At 41.8% G+C, this 26,866-nt stretch overlaps 1 protein-coding gene across 1 annotated transcript in view; it reads left to right on the top strand.

The window, feature by feature from the left end:
* ATP10B (ATPase phospholipid transporting 10B (putative)) overlaps nt 1-26,866 on the top strand; it is a 234,335-nt gene that overhangs the window by 58,572 nt on the left and 148,897 nt on the right. The window contains exons 2-3 of the mRNA XM_030212611.1: nt 15,284-15,574; nt 19,691-19,885. Of these exons, the coding sequence (XP_030068471.1) occupies nt 15,300-15,574; nt 19,691-19,885 (470 nt within the window). The 5' untranslated portion in view covers nt 15,284-15,299. The remainder of the gene's footprint in view (nt 1-15,283; nt 15,575-19,690; nt 19,886-26,866) is intronic.

The raw sequence follows: 26,866 nt of genomic DNA on the forward strand, positions 1-26,866 counted from the left end.
CATCCATGCCATCTACTCTCCCTATCACTCCCTTAGTGATCCTATATACTTGTCCCAAGCTCTCTTGAATTCAGACACTGTTTTTGTCCCGACCACTTCCACTGGGAGGCCATTCCATGAATTCACCACCCTTTCCATGAAAAAGATTATGTCTGAGTCTATCCCCTTTCACCTTCATCCTATGCCCCCTCTTTCCAGAGCTTCCTTTCCTTAATGATCACTGCTTAATCCTTCCTTCCCTATGTGTAGCCATTTAGATTCCACACATGAGCGTGCATTTTTTTTAGCTCCTTTCTTGTGGAATGGTTTCCCTCAAGAACTGAAGGGAGTGCATCTCATGAAACATTTTCAAGTCCTCTTTAAAAACCTATTCCTTCTGTTTGGCCTTTGGGGATTCTGGAATGGATGTCTGTGGATGTCTGGGCTACTTTCTCTTTCTTTCCCCTTTTAACCTCTCCTGCTGTTCTTCCTGGTACTAGTGTGCACCTGTCCTGTTCTAAATAGTGTTTCTTTGATTTTTTTTTTTTCAATCATTGATCTGTGCATCAGCTGAAGCGGTATATCAAGTGTCAATAAACTAGACTAGACTGTGATTCACGGAAGCCAAGGTTCAAATCCTAGTTTTCCTTTTCACACTCCTTGTGAGCTTGTGCAAATCACTTTACCCTCCATAGACTTAGGTACAAACTTAGAGCCTTATTTATGAAGCATTTTTCCCATTAACACAAAATGGGAGAAAACCTTTAGTAAATAGACCCTTGATTATAAACCCTCTTGGGCAGGGAAATACCTGACACACCTGAATGAAATTTATTTTAATTCAGGTTTTGAAAGGTGAGTTATTAAAGATAAATCTAAATCCTCATTGTTCCTACTAAAATAAACATGCTTTTGAAGCAAAAGGAGATTGCTTCATTCTAACTGTGCACTGGATTAATGCATAACTTATATCACAGATAAACAAAAAACTAAGTCCTTTTCAACAGCATAATCTATAGTCTGTGCTGGCAATCTGCTAATTAGTAGTATGCCTGCATTTTCTGGTTTTAAAGATCTTAATCTCTTCAGGACCCAGGTCTTCCTCTATGCTGTTTTTGCATATCTACGTCTTCCTTCTTGAGGGTGTTCTCAAATGCTGCATTTTTATGGACTGTTAATGAAATGAATAACCCTTAATGTTTTCTCAGGACTGTTGTGGCTGGTTTCTGATTACACAAGGCTCTCTGGAGCAGTGCAAGCATCAAACTGCTTCGGGAAAAAATAATTGCTATGCAAATGAAAATACTGTCTCTGTACCCTTCCGTAATACTGCACTTGCTGTTTGATGTATGTCTCCCTGACAACACAGGCAAAAGTATGAGCCCTTGGCACAGAAGCCATCATGTCTGTCTCTCCTGCTCCATTTGTTAGTGTTCAGATGTGGCAATGGGTACTCTATGCACCTGGCCTGCTGGAAAGGACATCTGAAGGAGTCAGAAAAATTTAATGTAGTGTGTGCATAGCTCAGCTCTCTGGAATGATTATGTAGGGGTGAATTATCATAAAAGCTGCACCTATCTGAAAAGCCCCAAAAGACACCAAATTTATGTCTACTTTATAAAGGGAAGAAAAACATGCAAAACTTCTCATACTCTTCTACATATTGGGGACCTTTTTACTAAGCTGCATAAGCGTCTACATGCTCCCAATGTGCGCCAAAATGGAGTTACTGCCTGGCTACTGCGTGACTCTTGCGGTAATTTCAATTTTGGCATGCATCCAATATGTGCATCTGGAAAATAATGTTTTATTTTCAGCCACACATATTGGACACACACCAAGTGGTATTTGGCACGTGTAGGTCATTACCGCCCGGTTACTGCATGAGCCTTTACTGCTAGGTCAATGGCTGGTGGTAAGGTCTCAGACCCAAAATTGGCACGTGGCAATTTTCATTTTGCTGCACATCCATTTTTGGCAAAAATATTTTAAAAGGCATTTTTTGTAGGTGCGCTGAAAAATGATTCTGTGCACGCCCAAAACATGTGCCTACACTACCGCAGGCCATTTTTCAGCACACCTTAGTAAAAGGATCCCATTCATGGAGCCAAATTCAGCTTTCAGTGCTTATTATCCGGAATACAGCACTGAGCATTACTGCTATCTAGATACTAATGCTAACGTAAGCCCGCACTGGTACCTAAACGCAAGTGCCCCATTTACACCAGGTCAATGGCAGGAGTAAATGGGCACTCCTAAGTGCGCCATTCAATGGCCCATGCTCCTCCCACGTGCATACCCTCCCCTTGCAGTTACATGTTATAGCGTTTACACGTGCACTTATAGGATAGCATATAGTGCACTTATATGCGCAAGTGACAATTTTCTGTGCATTTATGTGAACAAAGTGTGCATAATTGCTCATGGTCAGTTATAGAATTGCCTTTTAAGTGTCTTTATAAAATAGGTGCCTTCTTGCCTGCAAACCTGGGTTATCCTGTTATAAAATTACCTTGGTCAATATTCAGCCTGCAGTGGCACAATTTTTTTTAAACACTGACTGTCACTGGCTAAAATAGACCTAGAGTGTCAGTGTCAAGTGGAGGAGTAGCCTAAAGATTAGTGCAGTGGATTTGAGCCTGGCAACCTGGGTTCAATTCCCACTGTAGCTCCTTGTGACCTTGGAAAAGTCACTTAACCCTCCAGTGCCCCATGTACTAACACTTAGATTGTGAGCCCTCTGGGGACAGAGAAAGTACCTTCAAATAATGTGTAAAACACTGCATACATCTAGTAGCGCTATAGAAATGATTAGTATATCCAGGCACTGATACTGAATATCCTGAATTTTGCTCAGTGGCAGCCCTACCATTAGGCCACCCTTCCCTTCCTCAAAAGTACCTTTTTCTTTTTTTTTCTTGTTTTTCAAAGGAAGGCAGCATCGGCGACTCCCATAGGCTGACCTGCTGCCGGTCCCAGCCCCTTTTCTCCACTGCAGGTGCCCGCTTCTGAAGAAACAGGAAATTACATCAGAAAGGCAGGCCACCCACAGTGGAGAGAAGGAGCCAGACCGACGGCAGGGCAGCCTATGGGATTCGCTGCTGCTGCTGCCTGTTGTAAAACAAGAAAAGGTAATTTCAGGGAAGGGGGTTGGGGAGGGAAGGACGGGGGAGGCAGCAGTGGAAAGGCCAGGGTGGTAGCTCATTTTCTGCCTCAGACAGCGGATTGTCTTGGACCACCCTTGATTGTGGTGGCGCCTGGAGCTTTTGCAGGTAGAGGTGATATTCAGTGCTGTACACTCATAACTAACCAGACAAAATTATGACTACTATTTAAGCACTCTGACATGCCCAGTTAGCAATGTGGGCATCAGCGGTGAATATCTCTGGGGCCCGCATAACCTTCATCTCCACCCAGACTCTGCCCCCAGACTGCCCTAAAACTAAGCGCTAAAAATCTGCTCCCAACCCACTTAGGGGGAGATGCAGCAACGTGGTTTTATGACCGGCTCCAGCCGGTTTACCGAGGACGTTATTCAGTTGGACATGAACAAAGGGGTTCTGCGGGTTGTTTTCCATTTGGGGCAACAGACAACAGAAATGGTATGCTAATTCATTTAAATGACCTGATCAGTATTCAAATGTACATTCTGAAGGATGCACAGTCATTTACATGTGATGCACAGAAAGCCCCTCCTACCTTTACTGGGAGTAATTTTATGGGAGGTCTGGAACAGCCGGTAGCATTGATAGCAGGGACTAGAGAGGAGAGCAAAGCTTTTAAAGAAACAAAAAAGCTAGGGGAGGGAGGGTAAAACTCTGGAGAGGACTTGGGAGCCCAGAGCAGGCTGGAGAAGCTGCAGGAGAAAAAAGAAGTCCTTTGAATTGCTCCAGGGCTCTTGTCTACCTCCCTCTCCTCTGCCGCTCCCGCTTCCTTGCCACAATCCGCCCAGGGGCAGGGCAGTGGCAGCACAAGAACTCCTCCTTGCAAGTCACAAAGCTGAGAGCTGAAACCTTCCCTTTATAGCTAACAAAACTTTTTTCGTCCAGGACTTTTTGTGCTGCTTCTCTCTGTACACACAGCTTTGATACACACAGCTTGTATGCATGTATGAAAGCCATGTGTAGCACACGCTGTATGAGCATGCGCAGAGCAGCAACGTTTATCAATTGACTGCTCTGCACATATCTTGGCAGCCTTCCCTACTAAGCTGCACAGTAAAAGTCCATTTGCATATGTTTCCTTTCATGAATCACCCGCTGTTTCCGCCTCGGTAATTTTTACCGGGGTGGAAATAGCAGGTGGTTGCTTCCGGGGACTTTAGTGCATCAGCCCCTTAGTATCTCTCCTATCCACTTAAATTGTTTCACTGTATGGTTCATGCAGTGAGAAGAGACACTTTGGTTGTTGATGAGTTTTCTGCTGGAGTGAACTGTTTACGTTTTGTTTTGAAGATTCTGGTGACCCCTGATGAAGGCACAGCTGAAACTTGGCCAAGTTGGGTTCCCGATTAATAAAATTTGCTTTGGTGAACCACTGCTTGTTCTTCCTATTTGGATCACCTTTGCTGTTTGTGGTGCTTTGTGCGTAACTGTAGAGGCTTTACTCTTGCTTTTTTGGATTGAATATCAAGCCCACCATCTATACGTTATTTTTCATAATATGAATTATGTCTAAGCATATTTATGTATTAGTTTTAAATCTTTACTTTATTACTGCATTCTTTAGGTGATTGTTCAACTCCCCATGCAATCACTATCAATGCAATCACAATAATGTATCTTTACTTAAAGAATTCTTTAAATATTCCCTTATTTTGTTGTACTTCTCAAGGTGTTTGATCTGTCATTCAGATATTCATTTCAACAAAAGTGACCCCTGGAGAATTGCAGGGAAGGCACTTAAAGATTTTTGATAGCACTTTTTTATTTTAGATCATTGATGTGAATTAAGAAATATTGGGGTTCTTTTACTAAGCTGCAGTAAAAGTAGGCCTTAGTGCACTGTTAGACAGGTGTTTCCTGCATACTAAGGCCATTTTTACTGTGGTCATAAAACCATGCACTAACAATGAGGAGATGGATATGTAAGTCTTGCTGGGTGTAAAGTGGATTCCAGTAAGGGGGCACCGCTGAGGTCCATAGTGAAGGTTGCAATAGTCAAGACGAGAGGTAACGAGCGAGTGGACGAGGGTTCGGGTGGTCTGTCCAGAGAGGAATGAGTGAATTTTGCTAATATTATAGAGGAAGAAGCGACAGGTCTTAGCTCTCTGTCCATATCCAGCAGACAGCTAAGACCTGTCGCTTCTTCCTCTATAATATTAGCAAAATTCACCCATTCCTCTCTGAACAGACCACCTGAACCCTCGTCCACTCGCTCGTTACCTCTCGTCTTGACTATTGCAACCTTCTCCTCGCTGGCCTCCCGCTTAGCCACCTATCCCCCCTTCAATCTGTCCAAAATTCCGCCGCACGTCTTATCTACCACGTGAACCAATACTCTCATATCACCACTCTCCTCAAGTCGCTTCACTGGCTCCCAATCCACTACCGTATACAGTTCAAGCTTCTCCTATTGACCTTCAAGTGCACTCAATCTGCTGCCCCCCATTACCTCTCTACCCTCCTCTCCCCGTATGTTCCCACCCGTAACCTCCGCTCTCAGGACAAATCACTCCTATCTGTACCCTTCTCCACCACCGCTAACTCCAGACTCCGCCCCTTCTGCCTCGCAGCACCTTATGCCTGGAACAGACTTCCTGAGCCCATACGCCATGCGCCCTCCCTGCCCATCTTCAAGTCCTTACTCAAGGCCCATCTCTTCTCCCTTGCTTTTGGCACCTAACCACCTTCCCCATTCCTGTTACCTACACTGACTACGTAGTCTGTTACTGTTAGATTGTAAGCTCTCTTGAGCAGGGACTGTCCCTCCCCGTGTTTAAACTTGTACAGCGCTGCGTAACCCTGGCAGCGCTATAGAAATGCTAAGTAGTAGTAGTAGTAGTACTACAACAGAAACTAGTTGTATGTTGGTGTTGATTAAGAGTTTCCGAAGAACATTTTCCCTTGGATGTGGGTTATTTTCATGCACTAATGATGCCATTAGTGGGCGGCCATTTAAAAAAATTACTGCAGGAGTAATTACTGCTTCCTATTTTGTAGGCGGTAAGGGCTCCTGTGTTATCGATGCGCTAACTAGTTAGCATGTGGTAATACAGAAGTGCTAAATGTGTAGCGTAGGAATGCCCACTCTTTGCCATAACATGCCCCTCAAAAATAAAGAAACTTTTTTTTGCATTCTCTATGCGCTCGCATATTCCGAAACTACCACATGGCACTGTAACACATCTTGTGGTAGTCCATTTTTTTCTGTGTTAGGTGTGCGTTAAAACCTAACACAGCTTACTAAAAGGGCCCTATTACATGGTTAAGTTATTCTGTTTAATAAACTGATAATTTTAGGACAGTTGTGTGGCATCTACACAAGTACATACCAATTCTCCAATGCAGTTATTTATACATATATGTTATGCATAGATTTTAAGGGGATGTGTTCTGAGTGTGGCTCAGTAGTACACAGAAATATACTTGTATTTCCCATTTTATTTATTTAAAAGAGATTTACTATACTGCCTTAACTAATGGGTAGCTCTAGGAGGTTTATAGTGGTAGCAGAAAATATCAGAAAATAGGACAAAGGAACTACAAAACAAGACAGGAAAGAATAGGCAATCATTCTTACACAATGAAACCTAAAAGATTTTATTTATTTATTTATTTATTTATTTATTGCATTTGTATCCCACATTTTCCCACCTATTTGCGGGCTCAGTGTGGCTTACAATACATTGTGAATGATGGAAATACAATTTGTTATAGTACGATTATGGGTTACATTGTGAAGAGTTATGGGAAGACAAAGTCAAAGTCAAAATATCGTTTGGGGAATAGAACAATGGAATGTAACAATGGGGAAATGATAGGGCGATAGAACAATATCAAGAGAACATTAGGGTATAACAATTTTATAAGGACTCAGGGAGAGGGTAGGATAGTAGAGAGAGCTAAGGGAGAAGTGGATATGGGAGAGAAAAGGGTGGGATCAAGGTGGAAAAACAACCAATGGTATTAGCAGCAGCCAGGCCTTTAGAGCTGATATGAATTTTATAATTGCATTTACGCCTGCTCTGAGTTAGCTTAGCAGGGTTTTAAAAGGGTTTGGATAATTTGCTAAAAGAAAATTCATAAGCCATTAATAAGACAAACTTGGGAAACTCCATTACATATTCTAGGATAAACAGCATAAAATCTGTTTTGCTGTTCTGGAATTTTGCCAGGTCCTTGTGACCTTGATTGCCCACTGTTGGAAACAGGATACTGGGCTTGATGGACCTTTGGTCTGTCCCAGTTTGGACTTGGGGTCTCTAGAGGGCAATTATACTTACTCTGTGGTATCTGAAACCACTTCTAAAATTTTTAAAATGTTGTTTCACTCAGCTCCTTAATTGACTCATTTTGTACATGTAGTCTTGTGCAATCCAACACTTACACAGCTTAAGTGCCAACAAATAGAGGTGTATGCTGCTAGATCAGCAATTACACAGGTAGTTACTGGTGATTGCATGTGTAAGGCATGCATGCTGCCATCATTCTTTTGAATGTGATTGATTTTTTTTTTTTAATTTGTATGTAGCAGCAAATACACTTGTATTTGCTGGCTTCCTTATAAATAACTTACAAAACCTCCACATTCAGCAGATCATTTTGTATAATACTATTATGAACATCCCAACTTGGAAATCTCAATTCCTACCAATATTCTATGGAAAATGGGGCTTTACGTTTGCTTGATGCCTCTATTTCAGTGTCCTGCTGGCTCACTGGGGGGGTCATTTTACCAAGTTGTGGTAAAAAGGGCCCTGCGCTAGCGGCGGGAGCCAGTTTTGACACATGCTGCAGCCCTTTTTACCGCAGCAGGTGAAAAAGGCTGAAAAAAGCCATGGCCATGTGGTAAGATTGCTCTTACTGCATGACCATGTGAGGAGGATCACTTACTGCCAACCATTGAGGTGACGGTAAGAGCTGCCACTGTAACCCGGTGGTAACCAGGTAGCGTGTGGTGCTGCCCAATTACCGCTGGGTTAGCACCATGCTAAAAGTATGTGCCAATTTTCCCTAGCAAGGGAAATGGTGCGCGCCAGGGCTGGAACTACTGCTCTCCCAGTTGCTTAAAGAAGCAGTCATTAATTACATCTAAGAATTTTACCTCCTTAGCGCTCCCTGATCTAATATTTAGCCAGCAAATATTGGGGTAATTGAAATCACTAATATAAGGAATCTGTAGAATTCAATCACATACAAAACCACTATACTTCTACAGTAATATTCTGTATCTCCAAAAATGTCACCAATCAATTAACATATAAATAAAGTGGACAAAAAAAACCTCAATCTGTAAAAAGAGACACACCTACTAGAAGGATAAACCTTCATACTGTATATATATGAGGCTCTTCATTGTCATTGGTCATAAGAAAACTTCACTTTCATACAAATTTCAATAGTTCCTATTTTTTTAAAAAATGACAAAATACCAGTTGAAGATACAGAATAAACCTGAAAAAGTGTTTGAAACAGAGTTGCCTAATTCAATATACACAGTGCTTATTTTGGAAACCACAATTGTTCTTCAATCTTGAGCCCATATTCCAGTTCACTTTTAAATGTTCCAAATCCCAAGGGATTCCCTGTTTCACCACTTCAGGCTGCTTCAGGGGAAAAAAAATCTCACATTATATTTCATCCAAGATATGCCTCAAAACTTGCAACTTCCAAAAAACTCTCATCTGCTGGCACTGAACAAAATGGCCCACCCCAATCACGGTAGAAGCTGAAATTTTCGCACCTTGGAACTTGGGGTATCTTTTCCAGGCCCAAAGGAGGATGACTTCCGGGGGTGGCAAGGGGCCGTGTCTTGATAGCCCCTCTATGACATCTGTGGAGAGTACTGCTTACTACTTCTTGGGGGATTTCTGCCCACACCTCAGCTCTACTGCCTATTCAAGGTAATGCAGATTTTATGCCTGGTATTGATAATATTAACTTTAAACGATGGGTAGAATTATGCATATGGCATATCTATCAGGTACTTTCACCAGAGGGTTCACCTATACAATTGTCAACTTTAAGAGGTGGGATCTTCTCACATATGGGGGACAGTTTTTGCATACCATCAGTTAAGACATTACATATAATCTTTGGAGAAGGCAGCTTTGGCTGAGGGACATGTATAGAAATTGAAAATTCTTCTATGCAAAGGAGAGACCGATTATTGATCTCAGCACTTCATAAGGCCTTTGAACAATTTCCATCACAAAACTTTAAAGTACATATTCAAAGTAAATAAGACCACCTGAAGGGTCACTGAACATGGGTGACAGGAGGGGGGCAGGGGAGAGAGGAGGTTTGCTAGACATGGGTGGCTGCAGTGGGCGCAGGGGGAGAGGAGGGGAGCCGAGGAAAACCTTGCTAGCGCCCGTTTCATTTGTGCCAGAAACGGGCCTTTTTTACTAGTATATTATAAATGCAATACTTCTCATAATACTTTTATTCACGCTTTCTGGGAGTGCTTGGTCATCAGGCATTTCTGGAAACGGTTGGTCTATTATTTGTCAATGGTGAGTCACCTACTGGATAAACATGAGACTTTTTGTCTGCAGTGTGGTAATCATCGTCTCCTTATTCACAAGGCAGTTTTATTAGGTAATATAGCTATTCTGAAAGTATGTACAGTCTCAGAGGCTCCTTCTTACTGGGGCTAGGGTAATATGTTACATCATCATATGCTCATGGAAAAGCTACATGTGGGCACCTCAATTAAAAGGAAGAAAACATTACTGGCTATATGGACTCCCTATCTTAACTTGTTATCTCATAGAGCTCAGAGTTTTATTTTAAATTCTCTCTAAAATATTTGAATCCTTATCCAGATTCGCACCAGGAACTTTACAATTAATTGTATTTTAAAATATATATATATAAAATGTCTATAATAGAGGAAGATGTGGAAGAGATACTGATGCCAGAAATGGTATTCAATGCTGGCGAGTCAGAGAAACTGAGTCAAATCTCTGTAAACCTGGAAGATGTAATGGGGCAAATTGACAAATTGAAGAGTAGCAAATCACCAGGACCAGATGGTATACATCCCAGAGTATTGATAGATTTGAAAAATGAACTTGCAGAACTATTATTACTAATATACAATTTATCTTTAAAATCAAGCATGGTACTGGAAGATTGGAGGGTGGCCAATGTAACGTCGATTTTTAAAAATGGTTCCAGAGGTGATCCGGAAAATTATAGACCGGTGAGCCTGATGTCAGTGCCGGGCAAAGTGATAGAGACTATTATAAAGAACAAAATTACAGAGCATATTCAAAAGCATGGATTAATGAGACAAAGCCAACATGGATTTAGTGAAAGGAAATCTTTCCTCACCATTGTACTACATTTCTTTGAAGGGGTGAACGAACATGTGGATAAAGGTAAGACGATCGATATTGTGTATCTGGATTTTCAAAAGGCATTTGACAAGGTACCTCATGAAAGACTCCAGAGGAAATTGGAAAGTCATGGGATAGGAGGTAGTGTTCTATTGTGGATTAAAAACTGGTTAAAAAAATAGAAAACAGAGAGTAAGGTTAAATGGTCAGTATTCTCAATGGAGAAGGGTAGATAGTGGGGTTCCGGAGGGGTCTGTGTTGGGACCGCTGCTTTTTAACATATTTATAAATGATCTAGAAATGGGAATAACTAGTGAGGTAATTAAATTTGTCGACAACACAAAGTTATTCAAAGTTGTTAAATCACAAGAGGATTGTGAAAAATTGCAAGATGACTTTACGAGACTCGGACCTTGCATCATGCAGCTATAGTTCGAGTTCCTCTTTCCCACATGCAAAGTGATGCATGTTGGAAAGAAGAACCCGAACTATAGCTGCATGATGCAAGGTTCCACATCAGGAATCATCGACCAACAAAAGTATCTAGGAGTGATTGTTGATGATACTTTGAAACCCTCTGCTCAGTGTGCTGCAGCACCAAAGAAAGCAAATAGAATGTTAGGTATTATTAGGAAAGGAATGTAAAATAAAAATGAGGATGTTATAATGCCTTTGTATCACTCCATGGTGCGAATGCACCTTGAATACCGTGTGCAATTCTGGTCACCGCATCTCAAATAAGATACAATGGAATTAGAAAAGGTACAGAGAAGGGCGACGAAAATGATGTGGGACAACTTCCCTATGAGGAAAGGCTGAAATGGCTAGGGCTTTTCAGCTTGGAGAAGACAGCTGAAGGGAGATATGTTAGAGGTATATAAAATACTGAGTGGAGTGGGTAGACATGAATAGCTTGTTTACTCTTTCCAAAAATACTAGGACTGGGAGGCATGCAATGAAGCTACTATGTAATAAATTTAAAACAAATCAAAGAAAACATTTCTTCACTCAACATGTAGTTGTAAAGGTCTAAAATATAGATTAAAACATGCATCCAGCTTTTCATACTTGAGTTCACAAATGTGGAATGCTCTTCCATTGGACCTGAAAATAATTCACAACCTAATTAACTTCCGTAAGGCACTGAACACACATCTCTTTAATATGACATACCATAATGACTTATAATTGGAACTGTAATTCACCATCATTTACTTAACAATAGGATTACTCTCTTCCTATACCGTATTGTTTAACTTTAATATGCAATCCATGTTCAATATGTGATACCATTTGTGTATTCTCCCTTTTTTATCCAACTGTTCATTTAGCATTCATGTTCTATATATATTACCAATTGTATATGTATTCTGAAATGACATAAGTCATGACGGAAAATTGTAAGCCATATTGAGCCTGCAAATATGTGGGAAAATGTGGGATACAAACGCAACAAATAAATAAATAAAAATACTTTAACTCTGGAATTCGTTGCCAGAGAATGTGGTAAAAGCAGTTAGCTTAGCGGGGTTTAAAAAAGGTATGGATAACTCCCTAAAAGAAAAGTCCATAAGCCTTTATTACAAATGGACTTGGGAAAATCCACTGCTTATTTCTGGGATAAACAGCATAAAATGTATTATACTATTTGGGGATCTTGCCAGGTACTTGTGGCCTGGATTGGCCACTATTGAAACAGGATACTGGGCTTGATGGACCTTCGGACTGTCCCAGTATGGCAACACTTTTATACTTATATACTTATGACTGGCTGCTCCTATAATGAAGCTGGCACCCTGACATAATAGCCTAAACAAAATAGCCCCTGTAGCAAGATAACCCATAGCTCTTCACAAAAATTGGAAGTATAGTTAAAAACTCTGTCTCCCTTCTTCTGGGGGTCCAGCATTTCTTCTACATCTCTATCCCTCACTCCCTTATCTGAACTCTCTCTTCCTTCAACTCCCTCTCCAGTGCAGCTCTCCCCACCTCCATGTTCTGTCATCTCTGTTCTACTACCCCTTTTCCAGTATTCTGGCATCTCTCTCCCTTCCTCGGGCCTCTAGGGTTACCATATGGCTCCAGAAAAAGGAGGACAGATTGAGCCAGTCTGGGTTTTACTTCCATTGCTTTCAATGGAAACAAAACCTGGACTGGATCAATGTGTCCTCCTTTTTCTGGAGCCATATGGTAACCCTACTTCCTCCCCTTCCCATGGTCAGGAAATGCATCTCGTACCTTACCGTCTCACCTACCTCCCTACAGTCCAGCATGTCTCCCTGTCCCTTCTGCCTACCCTCTGCGGTCTGGTATCCCTCTCGGCCTCCCCCCCCATCCCCCCCAGAATCCTCCAACGTTCCTGTGGGCCACCAACAGTGTCAACAAGCTGCTTCGGCTGGCCCTGGAAGCATTCTCTTCATTATGTCCTGCCTAAGTGGATGTAGGAAGTTGTATCAGATGAGGTGGGACACAACAGAAAGAATGTTTCCAGGGCCCTCAGAAGCAGCTTGTTTTCCTTGCTGACACTGCTGGCAGCCCACAGAAACACTGGAGGATCACCGGGGTAGGGGTGGGGGGGCGAGAGAAATAGAGAGATATCAGACCGTGCAGGGCAGGCAGGCAGGAGGAAGAGGGAAACATTCCAGACAGTTTGCACTGAAACTGGGGTGGCAAAGGGGAGTCGTACCTTGGCTCAAAGTAGCAGAAGCAGGAGCAAAACAGGTAAAACACTAGGGGCAGGCCCTTTTTTTCAGGGGCCACACTGTAGGCAGACCCTTTTCTCAGGGATTTATTTGCCAGGGGCTATTTTGTCTGATATTTTTTTTTGGTTTGGGCTATTTTGTATTTGAATCTTTTTGTCGGGGCTATTTTGACCAGGTACCAAAGAGGCTATTTGATGTGGTAATGTCTTTGGCAATGAAACATATTCTATGTAACTGGAAAGACTGTTTGCCAATTGATTTCAAATGCATGGCTGAATATAATTTGTGTCACTATGAACCAGTGGTCACAGAACAATGTAATAGAACAATTTCATTTCATAATAGCTGGGACCCACTACACAGGTAATTATATAAAGGTCATCTAAGGTTAAGCAGTAAAATGCTATGAATTCTATATCAGCAATTACATATGTAATTGTTATTGTAGAATGCTAATGTAAGTCCTTACTTTAGTGCTTAACTTCAGTTGTGAGAACTTATTCCATGTCAGAGGCTGGTATAAATGCTCACTTCTAACTGCTGTGTGCACGAGTGCAAGGCACACCCCTGACCTGTGCATGCCTCCCCAACATCCACACCCCTTTGCTATAGAAATTGTGCATTAAGGGGCCCTTTTACTAAGCAATGGTAAGCCCACCGCGGGCTCACCGCACGGCAATCTGGAACTACCGATGGCTCAACATGGGCGCTGGTGGTAGTTCCACCCTAGCGCATGACATTTCCAGGACTAGAGAAAATAGGTTCCTATTTTTTACCGCAGCAGTTACCCGGCAGTAATTGGTTAGCGTGGGAGCCCTTACCGCCACCTCAGTGGGTGGGTAAGTGCTCTCCCCCACATGGCCACACTGTAAGTGCAATCTTACCACATGGCCATTTCTTTTTTCAGCCTTTTTACCCGCTGCAGTAAAAAAGGCCTCAACGGGCAGCAATAACGGCCACCACTGCTTAGTAAAAGGGTCCCTAATATTATAGAATACCAAGTAAGTGTAGTTATAAATGTAACTACAAATTTGTGCCAATTAACACCCACTATCACCAATAATTGGTTGCCTAGTGCCAATTAGCAGCTAATGTGTCAATTAAGCTATCTGTATTACTGTAGTTATTCTATAACCTGCGTTCATAGTTTTGCTTTCTAAGCGTTAAATTGTACATGCAAGATTATCCTGTGTACATGCAAATGAATATGGGGTTGGTACAGGGTGAGCATCACTTTATGTGTTGCACACAGAGTTCTGGTGATTGATGTGATTGGTAGTGTTGTACAAGAGAAATTCAATGAACAAAGTGAATTGGAAGAGTTGAGACCCCCACTGTTTGCTTTTTGACAAAGCAGGATCTGAGACTGTCTCTAATGACATTAACTGAATGATGGGCTTTTAAGACACAAGGGATTATTTACTAAAAGTTGATATATGTGCATTACAGAAAAAGGGACTTGTGGCAAATAATGCACATGAATGGCATTAGCATGCATTAACAACTCGTAAATGACGCCCAGAGAAAGAATAATTAGCCACTTTTTTTGCTTATAAATGTATTTTTGCCTATGTCATGAACTAATGACATTCTTTTTGATTATGACAGAACTTGTACAATGTGAGGGGTTAACACCCTGCTACCAGAAGGGAATGTGAAACTATTTTGAACCTGTTCAAACCAGGAGGGTTAGTCCTCCCATACATCTATTTTTCAAAAATGTAAATGAGTTTTAATAGCCTTTGATAAACAAATTCTGCACTGCCATTTCTGTTCTGAAGCAATAATCTTTCAATTTTATGATCAAATAAAGCTGGTCTGGTCTTCTTCTTATAAAAAACTGCAAATGCTAAGTTTAATCAAGACTATACCACCTTTTCTTTGGTGAAGGTCAAAGTGGTGTACAATTTTAAAGCATAAATTATGAATACAAATAGGAAAGGAATTCTATTGAGACAGTAAAGAACTCAATCATACCAAAGAATAAAGTTAATATACTCTCAGACAAAGCCAAAAAAAAATCTTGATTAATCTTTGTAGAACTATTCTGAACAACTAGGCACAAGCCGAGTTCATATTTCATCTCTTTTTTTTCCAGACTTCCTTAGACAAGTATGGCAATCTCAGTGGACTCAGCTCTGTACCGATGTAAACATCTGGCACTGGAAGAACCTCATCAGGAAGACACAGAAACCACACCTTTACTGTCTTCTGTTAAATGTCAGCTTCGATGCGGCCTAGATAAACAAAGGGTCATCTTTCCGAACAACAAGAAATGTGAGACTGATTGGGAAAAAATCTCAAGGTTTTATTCCGAGAATTGGATTCGTACTTCAAAGTATACCATGCTCACTTTTGTTCCACAAAACCTCTTTCAACAGCTTTACAGGTATCTACAGTATTATGTTGTTAGTATGTCGGTAAATAATCCCCAGTTCATAAGATGTAATAGTTTCAAACCAAATTTAACAGTCACAGTCACAGCCACTGTAGTTGATTGTAAGATGGAGACATGGAATAAATGTTCAAAAAACCCCACAGCTTCTAATTTAGGGCCCTTTTTCAAAGTGGCAATAGCCATTCCGCTGCTTTGCTGCACATCATTTTGGCACTACCGCCGGGCTACCACAGGTGCCCGGGGTAGTGCCTGTCCCCAGAGTATGCCATTTCCAGTGCTTAAAAAATATTTTTTAGCACCGGGGGGCTTACCCAGCAGTAATCAGGCAGCCCCATGCGCTGCCCAGTTACCACTGGGTTAGTGTGGGAGCCCCTACCGCCTCCTAAATAGGTGGCAGTAAAGGATCCCCAAGGAAATGGCAACACAGCAAGTAGTTCACTTACCACATCGCCATTCCCTTTTTTTTAAAGCCTTTTACCTCTTGCAGTAAAAGGGGGCTTCGGCGACAGGCAAATCCACACACCAATGCTACCGCGCAAGGCCCCTTTTACCGCAGCTTTGTAAAAAGGGCCCTTAGCCAGCCAGATTTTGACTGGGTATATTAAGCACAATTTCAGCCAAACCTAGGGCTCCTTGTATTAAGTGGCAGTAAGCCCAACGCAGGCTTACCACTTGCTATACAGGAAGTACCGCCAGGCTACCGCAGCAGCCCGACGGTACTTCCCACCCCAGCACACCGTCATTTCCAACACTACAAAATGTATTTATTTTTATAGCACTGGAGTGTACATGCAAAGGAATGTGGGGCTGGTACAGGGTGAGCATCACTTTATGTGTTGCACACAGAGGTCTGGTGATTATTGTGCTTGGTAGTGTTGTACAAGAGAAATTCAATGAACAAAGTGAAATGGAAGAGCTGTGAGACCCCACTGTCTGCTTTTTTGACAAAGCAGGATCTGAGACCATCTCTAATGATGTTAACTTAGTGGAGATTGGGTGGCAACGCCGGTAATTGGGAAGCAAAACCAGTGCTGGGCAGACTTCTATGGTCTACACCCTGATCGTGACTGAATAAATATGGATGGGCTACAGTGTTAATTTTAAGGGGCTTCGATGTTAGCTTCAGAAATTTTAGTACAAGAACAGTGCTGGACAGACTTCTATGGTCTGTGCCCTGAGAATGGCAAGGACAAATCAAACTCAGGTATACATATAAAGTATCGTATACCTTGTAAAATGAGTCTATCTTGTTGGACAGACTGGATGGACTGTTCAGGTTTTTATCTGCCATCATGTTACTAACTGAAAGATGGGCTTTTAAGACACAAAGGATTATTCACTAAAAGTTGATATATGCTAACACCATGAATGTGCCGGGCTAACGTGGGAGCCCTTACCACCACCTCAATAGGAAGGCGAGACTTCCCTTTTACCAGTTGCAGTAGAAGAGGGCCTCGACACGTGTGTAAATCATGTGCCGACACCAGCACCAGACCCCTTTTGTTGCAGCTTGGTAAAAGGGGCCCCTAGGCAACTATATTTTGACTGAAAATAATCATAAATCTAACTAGCTAAAATACAGTTAGCTAAACTTGGGATGCCTGGATTTGGGACCTAAGTATAGTCACCCATATCTTCTTCCTTAATACCTAGCCCCTTCCAAAGCCATTAGTTCCTTCTTCTACTCAGGGAAATGGAACACCTTTTTGTTAAATGTGAGTCCAAATTAACCACTGTTGGAACAAGTTGCAAAAGCAGTTAATGTAGCTGGGTTAAAAAAAATGTTTGGGCAAATTTCAGGGTAGTGCACGGCAGTCTAAGAGCAGAGCAAAAGTGGAGATGAAAAATATCCGGTCACCACTAATAGTCAGCACCAGCACTTTTGGGGACCATTTACTAAGCGCCCAACATACGTCAAAATGGAGTTACCACCCGGCTACTGCATGGCTTTTGCAGTAATTTCATTTTTGATGTGCGTCCGATACGTGCGTCCAAAAAACAATTTTTATTTTCGGACTTGCGTATCAGGTGCACGCCATGTGACATTTGGCGTGCGTAGGTCATTACCGCCCGGTTACCACATGAGTCTTTTTCCGCTAGGTCAATGGATGGTGGTAAGGTCACAGACCCAAAATGGACACGCGACAATGTTCGGCAACATTTTTTTAAAAGGTCTTTTTTTACAGGCACGCTGAAAATGGATTGGCACATGCCTAAAACCCATGCCTACACTACCGCAAGCCATTTTCAGCGCATCTTAGTAAAAGGACCCCCAGAGAATAATCCAGGCATGTTTTTACCACATATATAAAACATTTAAGCACTAATATTAACTTTAATTGATACTAATTACTTAACTCATTTTTAAATAATTATAGTGAATGTGCACAGGCTAAAAAATCTCACACAATATCCTGAGACTGATTTTAATAAGGGGCCAGCACATTACATCCCCTTAATTCTGCCTAATCATGTCTGGCCAAAGGACAATCCAACACAGGAAATGTTGCTTAAATACACTTTATTCACAACATCAGTAAAGGGACCTGACACGGTCCGTGTTTTGATGGTACAACTCGCCAACCTCAGGGGTCACAAATTAACTCTCTATAGGTTATAAAGGCTGGCTGCTCTGTTTGAACAGATCATCTCCTTGTTTTCCTGTGCTTTACACACCTTTCTAGCTACAGAGAGTTCGATTGTGACCCCTGAGGCAGGCAGGTTGTACCGCCGAAACACAGACCGTGTCGGGTTCCTCTACTGATGTTGCCCTAACACTACTTCTAAAATGTAGTACAGGACACAAAAGATACTTTTTAAAGCAGGGACAAGAAATAAGTAGGGATGTGCATTTGTTAGTGTACATTCAGTTTCTAAGTGCATCTCACATGTTAACCTACAAATTAAAAATTGCTATCAGGCCAATTCTATAAGTTGACACTCATTCGAGGTGGCACAATGCAATGCGCTTAACACCAATTAAATAATAACATCTTATAGAATACTAGCAAATGTCGGCATTGGCATGCCCACGTTTAGATGTGCCCTATTACGCCATGTCAATGGCAAGTGTAAGCTGGTGTGCTTAGGTGCATCAAGTAATGTGCATAATTTATAGTATTCTATAAACTATTTCCCTGATTCTATAAAAGTTACCAAAAATTGTATGTGCAAATTTAGGCACGACCCCGATTTGTGCATGCAATTTAATAGATTAATGAGCCCATGAATGCCAATAATTGGCTTTTAACAAGCAATTATTTGCACTAATTAGATTTAATTGGGACTAACATATGTAAATTTAGGCATGGGATCCATGCCTAAAATTAATGCGCGGTCCAAAAAAAAGGGACACAAAAATGGAAGGTCATGGGCGTATTACGGCAGAATGGGGGAGTGGATTTGAGTTAGGTGCATAATTACAGAATATGGGTGCTCCGCATGTAAATTTAGGCATGGGCATTTGCACCATGTTTTCATTGATGCAAATGGCAGCACCTAAATTTACACGTGACCTCTCTGCTGAAGCAGAGTATTTTTTGGCACCAATTTTTTTAGGCTCTATTTCTAGAATTTATCCCATCTGCATAACTTGAAGACATGCCCATGGCTCACCTATGCTCACCCATATTCCTCCGCCTCCACATCCTTGCAGTTAGGCACTGTGGCACTTAGGCACTACCTTATAGAATACATACCTTGTCAATAAGTGGTACCTTTGATGTACCTAAGTGGCACATACAACTAGGTGCCAGTTTATACAATTGCCCCATATGTCTATTAATATATATTTTAAACATGTTATTAAAACAAATCAGTGGGAAAAAATAAGAAAATCAGGAAAGCAACAATAAATTGCCCTCTACAACAAAGGTAGGAAAGGCACCGGGTCTTGAAAGATTCAGTGCTCTTCACAAGTTTTTATTGCTCTATTAAGACCTTTGTGAGGATACTGAGGGAGAGAAAGAGAATAAGGGACAGGGATTTAGAGTTGGAATAAAACAGTAAGTTTCCAGACATCATTTCTGGTTGTACTTGCGTTTTCCCTGACATGAAATGAAAGTTAATGAATAACCAAGTTATTGTTCTTACCTTTGTACTCTTCAGGTTCGCCAATCTCTACTTTTTGTTCCTTGCTGTCCTCAATTGGATTCCCAATCTGGAGGTGTTCCAAAGGGACATAACAATATTGCCATTGGCTATCGTACTGGTAATTATGGGGATCAAGGATGGTGTAGAGGATTACAAAAGATACAAATTTGATAGAAAGATCAATTTTTCCAAAACCAAAGTATATACTAAGTAAGTAGAACAGAAAACTTCATCTAAAGAAATACATCTGCAATGTTTGTATTAATCAAACTTACCTTTTGGTGTAGCGAGTTATCAAGCAAAAAAGATTGTCATTTTTTTTTTCATCCTGAAATGAAATTCTTGCTGCTGTTAGCATTACAATAAAAGACATTTTGGGAAAGATGAAATAAAGAAAAAATGATCTTCACAAAAAGGGGGAAAACAAAAATCTTATAGGATAAAAAAAACACATTAAAATCTTCAAAAAATCTTAATAAGAAAGTGAAGCATTCGTATATGCTGAAGTCATGTTCAAAATCACTTCACAGACTCCCAAACAATCATAAGTCCGAAGTCCAATAGTTTATAGTTTATAGGTTTATTCATTTATATTCCACCTATAACTAAACAGAGTACAGCAAACATACATAAAATTACAAATATAACAACAGCACAGTCATAGCAACAAATCAAGTGGTCCTTTTACCAAGTTGCATTAAAAGTTGGCCAGCACTGTCCTCTGCGTGGGTCATTCCAAGGTGCAGAGGCCAGTTTTAGAGAGGTGGTAAAATGGCCCCATTTCCATTTTTCCCATTAAGGCCCATGCACTATTTTGCCTATTTGTGCATGGCCATTAGCATGTGAGCCCATCCCTCCACCTATTTTGTGGGCGATAAGCACTCACATGCTAACTACGCGCTAACCATGCACTAACCAATTAGTGCAGAGCATGCCCGACCCACCTCAGCGCTAAAAAGTGACATCCATTATTTAGCGCATGAGAAACACGCGCCGATCCAAAAACTACTTTGGATCATCTGAGCACACCCTGCAGTAGTGCTTTTTAACCTGCAATAAGCATGAATTAGTGCTTACTATAGCTTAGTAAAAGGCCCCACAAATATATAAACTTGTACTTTCCCCCTCACAAATCCCACCCTCACTTAAACCTTCTATAAAATCGTTTTCAAATTAATAGATCAGTAATGAAACCTCAGACTCTAGAACTCTGCCCAGTGTACAGTTCATAAAACCACTGGATGTGATTTCAAAAGTCTCTTGAACTGTGATGTATCTTGTATTTTCCCATATCTGCTCCAAAAATTGATTCTACAAAAGTGGCTCAGGAATCAAGAATGAGCATTTACAGATTTCCTCTAAATCAGAGCTTCCCAAACTGTGAGTCAGGACTCCAAATGGGGTCACAAATCCTGCTTTTGGAGTTTCAACCTAAGAGGACTCTCCATAGATACATCATTATACTGCACCTTCAGGGGGGTCACACAATTTTATATGACCTCAATCACAGGGTCACAGGCACAAAAAGATTGGGAAGCACTACTCTTAATGCACCTTCTGTAAAGATAGAATAGTCAAATGTACAAGCGTCCCAAATCTCAAAGGTCAGTTAGATACGTGTTTTTACAAAATTGAAGAAAGATAATAAGCCCCATTCTTCAACATTTTGTGAATCAACAGTAATACTTTGAATAATATCATTTCCCTAATTTGTAGCCAATGCAGTCTGCAAAGTGGGTGAGACACGTTGAAAATGTGAAATACCTGAGGTTAGTTGTGTGCTGCATGTAACTTTGACCCAGGCAAGTCCAGATATAAAGTACAATCGCCAAGCCCACTTCAAATCAAGCTTTTCACCGAATGAAAATCAGAAATTGGCAGGCTGAATTTTATTCTACCCAACAACCAAAGTTGCTTCACTTATATAGATTTTAATTGCAATTAAAATATCAATTTGTACTTAACTGAATTAAAGTTGTTACTTGGGACACACACGCTGTTGGTGTTCAGAATGTAAATGGAGAAAACTAAAAAATGATACTGTGAGGATGGAATGGAAACAGATATTAAAATGATATAAATGTAGTTTGAATGTGGCCAAAATAAATTATTCCTCTTTAGTGGTATTGGAAAAACCTAATTTAAGATAATTATTTGACTTGGTCAATTCAAATTTGACATCTTCCTTGTTGGCAAATGTCTCTCAGCCTTCAGCTGATGGTATTTCTCCTAATAATCTTTTAGAACCTATTTTTATTTTAGATGATCTCCCAGCAGATAGATGTTGGTCTTCTTTTGATCCATTTTCTGTTTCCGTGTTGTCTCCTTTGATTAATAGATTAGCCTACTCTAATTGTTCACTAGATATGCTTCCTTCCTACTTAATGAAGGATCTTCCTTTTGATATTATAAACTGGTTAGTTTTATTTGTTAATACATTGCTGGCACATGATTGTTTTTCATCTCAACTTTATCAACATGTTTATTTACGCCTTCAAAGAAATGAAGCAAATTGGTAAGGCAAGACTTATCATCTGTAGTTTGCCTGTGGCCAGAGAGGGAGTGGTACATATGTTTTGAGAGTAGGTTCTAATGGTTTGACCAGACATATAAAGCTTCAAAAGAGGTGATAAGTAGTCAGAAGACATATTTGGGCTTTTTTTTATAAACCAAGTGTGAACATTTCATATGGCAACATTTGGGTAAACACAAAAAAAAAAAAAATACAGAAATTTCAGGAAACAAATTAAGTCCCATTCCCAGTACAGAGTAGGTTAGGAAAGAACTGTACAGCAAAGCATATCAACTCATAATTCTTATCAGTAGAACTCTCATGAGTCACTCAAGGAAGTATACTCAGTAGCTAATTGGTACTTTTAGGGGTTAAAAAATTCATTGGTTTGGTTCACGTATAGTACTTCCTTATTGCCTTTGATTTTCATGACACCTATCAAGTATGTCAAATAAAAAACATATTTCACACTAACCATTGAATTATCTTCCAGTGTTAGATAACATAGGTCAATAAACTCCTTGTCATTGAGACAGTCTCTTAAGCAACTGGCCATCTATGTTTCTTCTTCTTAAAGTTTCCTTGTTTAAAGCATTAGAATTTTAGTCCTCTTGGACATACTGAGGATGTGCTCTGAGCGTAGGTAATGAGGAAAGACTTGTAAACAGTGTCTCCAATTACTGTAGGGTTATTCTAACTACAATTCAGCAGAAAATATATCTATGTACAGTCTAGAAGATGAAAGAGAGAAGGGAGATAAAACAGAGCAGGGAGTGACGCCATAAGGGTCAAAGTAGGTAAAGTTAGATTCTGGTAGCCATAGGAGAATAGTTCTTCACAGAAATTGTGATAAATAAATGGCTAATTCCCGAGGTCACTGCTAAACCTTCCATCCCTTCATCTCTGAGCACTCGACCAGAACCCTTATCCACACTCTTATCACCTCCCGTCTTGATTATTGCAACCTGCTTCTCACCGGCCTCCCTCTAAGCCATCTCTATCCTCTTCAATCAGTCCAAAACTCTGCTGCGTGACTCATTTTCCACCAAAGTCACTATGCTCACATTAGCCCTCTCCTTAAGTCACTCCACTGGCTCCCTATCTGTTTCCGCATTCAATTCAAACTTCTCTTATTGACCTATAAGTGCATTCACTCTGCCGCTCCCCAGTACCTCTCCACTCTTGTCTCTCCCTACACCCTCCCATCGGGTACTCCGTTCTGTAGATAAATCTCTCTTATCTGTCCCCTTCTCCTCTACTGCTAATTCCAGACTCCGTTCCTTTTATCTTGCTGCACCTCACGCCTGGAATAGACTTCCCGAGCCTGTACGTCTAGCCCCGTCTTTGGCCGTTTTCAAGTCCAAACTTAAAGCCCACCTCTTTACCACTGCTTTTGACTCCTAACCACTACTCACTTGCCCTGTCCTTTTATCCTCCTCTTTATTCCCTTTCCCTTACCCTTTCCCTTAATTATTCTACTACTACAAATCTGTCTGTCTACCTGTCTTATCTAGATTGTAAGCTCTTTGAGCAGGGACTGTCTTGTTTATGTATGGTGTATAGCGCTGCGTATGCCTTGTACCACTATAGAAATGATAAGTAATAGTAGTAGTAGTAAACCTGAATATTCATTGCCGGGCCATTTCCCATAATCAGCATTGAATATCCAGTTTATTTTTGGGCGGTTAGAAGATAACCATTGATGTTGATATTCAGACTTAGCCAGTTATATTCTAACCAGCCAAAGATATCCCACATGTTCACACGGCCAAATATAGCTGCTCAAGTGAGACTGAAAATTGGCGAATAGCGACGAAACAGTGTGACAAGGCGGTGGCCCTAGCTAGAAGGTTGTTAGGCTGTATAGAGAGAGGTGTGACCAGCAGAAGAAAGGGGGTGTTGATGCCGCTGTATAAGTCATTGGTGAGGCCCCACCTGGAGTATTGTGTTCAGTTCTGGAGGCCGTATCTTGTTAAGGATGTAAAAAGAATTGAAGCTGTGCAAAGAAAAGCTACGAGAATGGTATGTGATTTGCGTTACAAGACGTATGAGGAGAGACTTGCGGACCTGAACATGTATACTCTGGAGGAAAGGAGAAACAGGGGTGATATGATACAGACGTTCAAATATTTGAAAGGTATTAATCTGCAAATGAACCTTTTCCGGAGATGCGAAGGCAGTAGAATGAGAGGACATGAAATGAGATTGAAGGGGGGCAGACTCAAGAAAAATGTCAGGAAGTATTTTTTCATGGAGAGAGTAGTGGATGCTTGGAGAACTCTTTTATTAAAAGAAACGCAAAACAATATTTCAACAAAAGTATGTACAAGCAATAAAAAACTCCCACATATCTCCTAGACCCTAAACACCTATACAAAGCCAACTAACCCCCCCCCCCACCTTAAAAACCCCCACCCTATACCAAACCTCCCCTATGGAGGTTTCAAATGAACATGTTTCCACCACACATTTGCCTTCTGTAACCCTTCCGTCACCCATTCCCATTTAGCCACCTCCTGAACTCCCCTAATTATGTCCCAACTAACCTGTTCAGCTGACCTGTAGTCCTGGTGCAGGGACACCCCACACCGAGCCATCCAAAGGTAAAACCTGAGTATTACCGAAATGATAAACTCCGTCACCGGATCCAAACCCCCACTTCGCTGCTGCCGCCCATAGACCCAATCAGCATATGAGTACGACCGGAAGCTAGAAATGTGCAAAAGCGATGCCACTCTATCCCCCACGGTCCTTGAAAAGGGGCAATCCCGCAAAAAATGGTCCATTGTTTCTTCCGTACCCACACATTCCCCCCTTGGACAATCCCGATCCTGCATAGTCCTATAGTTGAGATTTCCTCTCACATACAATTTCCCATGAAAGGACAGCCAAGCAATGTCCCTGTACTTAGGCGGAATCCGCCTCGATGTAACCAATAGCAAGCCCTGCTGCAGCACCAACCCAGGTGCATCTCGGAGTGTCAGGGGTGCTGAAAAGGCCTGGGCCCGCACCCTTTCCACCCATACCTCCCTGCTCCCTGCCTTAATTTCCTCCACCGTGATCCCCCAAACTCTTACCAACCGAACCAACATCCAATAGTACCCTACCTGCATGGGTGCCCCCTTCTTTAAAGCCGCCACCCTTCCCCCCATCCGCCATGGAATCCAAAATCTTTCCCACCATAACAAGACACTTTGTGCCCACCCTGGCGGGTCCCTACCCATTGCCCGTCCCAAATTAAACTGGAGGAACAGGGAGCTGAAAAATAACACTGGGTTCACCATTCCCACCCCGCCATCCTTCCGGGGTAAGTATGTAATGTTCCGTTTAACCGGGTTCAGCCGATTCCCCCACAGTAGTTGGAAAAACACACTATACAGGGTAGTATAACAGTGTGCTGGCACCAAACAAATATAACTGAGAAACAGGAACATGGGCACCAGGTGCCTCTTAATCAGCTGAACCCGGTCAGACATTGTCATCCTCCAGACTTTCCATCTGTCAACCTTGACTGTAGCTGCCTGGATGCACCGCTGCCAGTTAAAAGATGCATAATCTCCTTGATCAAAATAAACCCCTAACACTCTCATTCTGGCAATTGCGGCCGGAAACCCCCCTCCCAAAGCAAATGCCAGCCCTGGTGGACCCACCCATAAACTCTGACTTTTCTGGAAATTAATCAGTGACCCCGAGGCCCGTGAGTAACTGGAAATCAACTCCTGCAACTTCTCCCCCTCCCTTGGATCCGCCATCCACACTGTGATGTCATCTGCGTAAGCTACCACCCTCAAATGACACCCTGTACTCACCTCCACCCCCCGAAATCCCTCTCTCCCTCCCTGCTCTAAACGCCTAACAAAGGGATCTATTGCGAAGGTGTATAACAGAGGACTTAGGGGACATCCTTGCCGAACCCCTGCTGTGACCCCAAAACTCTTCCCTTTCCAACCATTTACCAGAGGAAAACAACTGGCCCCGGTGTAAAGTAACTGTAACTGTGCCACCCAATCCCTTGGAAATCCATAATGCTCTAACAACCTCCAAAGAAAAAACCACTGTACCCTATCAAAAGCTTTATCTTGGTCTAAAGCCACCACCAACCTCCCGTTCCCCTCCCCCCGGCTGTGCTCTAGACCCTCCCTAACCCATGCAGCCGCCTCCAAGACCCCCCTCCCCTTAACCCCACACTGCTGTGAAACTGCCACCACTTCCTGGACCACTGACTTCATCCTTTTTAAGAGCATGTGTGCAAAAATTTTCCTGTCCCCATTCAACAAGGCGATAGGACGCCAGTTCAACAGGGACCCAGGATCTTTCCCTTTACTAAGCAAAACTAATGCTGCCTCTGTCAGAGATTGTGGCAGAATCCCCTGCTGTCGTGCGGCTTCCCAGACCTGCAACAGAATTGGAGCCAGATGGACCTTAAAAGTTTGGTAATATTCAGCTGTCAGGCCATCTGGCCCTGGAGCCGTTCTTTTCCGTAAGGCCCCGATGGCCTCCTCCACTTCCCCCAGTGTCCAGGGACGTGACAGGGCCTGGAGATGGGGCCCTCCCTTTCCCACCCCTGGTGTCCCGTCGATATAGTGTCCCATCACCTCCTTATCCAAGTGTCCTCCCGAAAAAAAACGTGCAAAATGTTCTCCTACTACCTTCAAAATCCCCTCCTTCGAAACCTGCAC

This window comes from Microcaecilia unicolor, chromosome 8, assembly GCF_901765095.1.
Source record: "Microcaecilia unicolor chromosome 8, aMicUni1.1, whole genome shotgun sequence".
Lineage (NCBI taxonomy): Eukaryota > Metazoa > Chordata > Amphibia > Gymnophiona > Siphonopidae > Microcaecilia > Microcaecilia unicolor.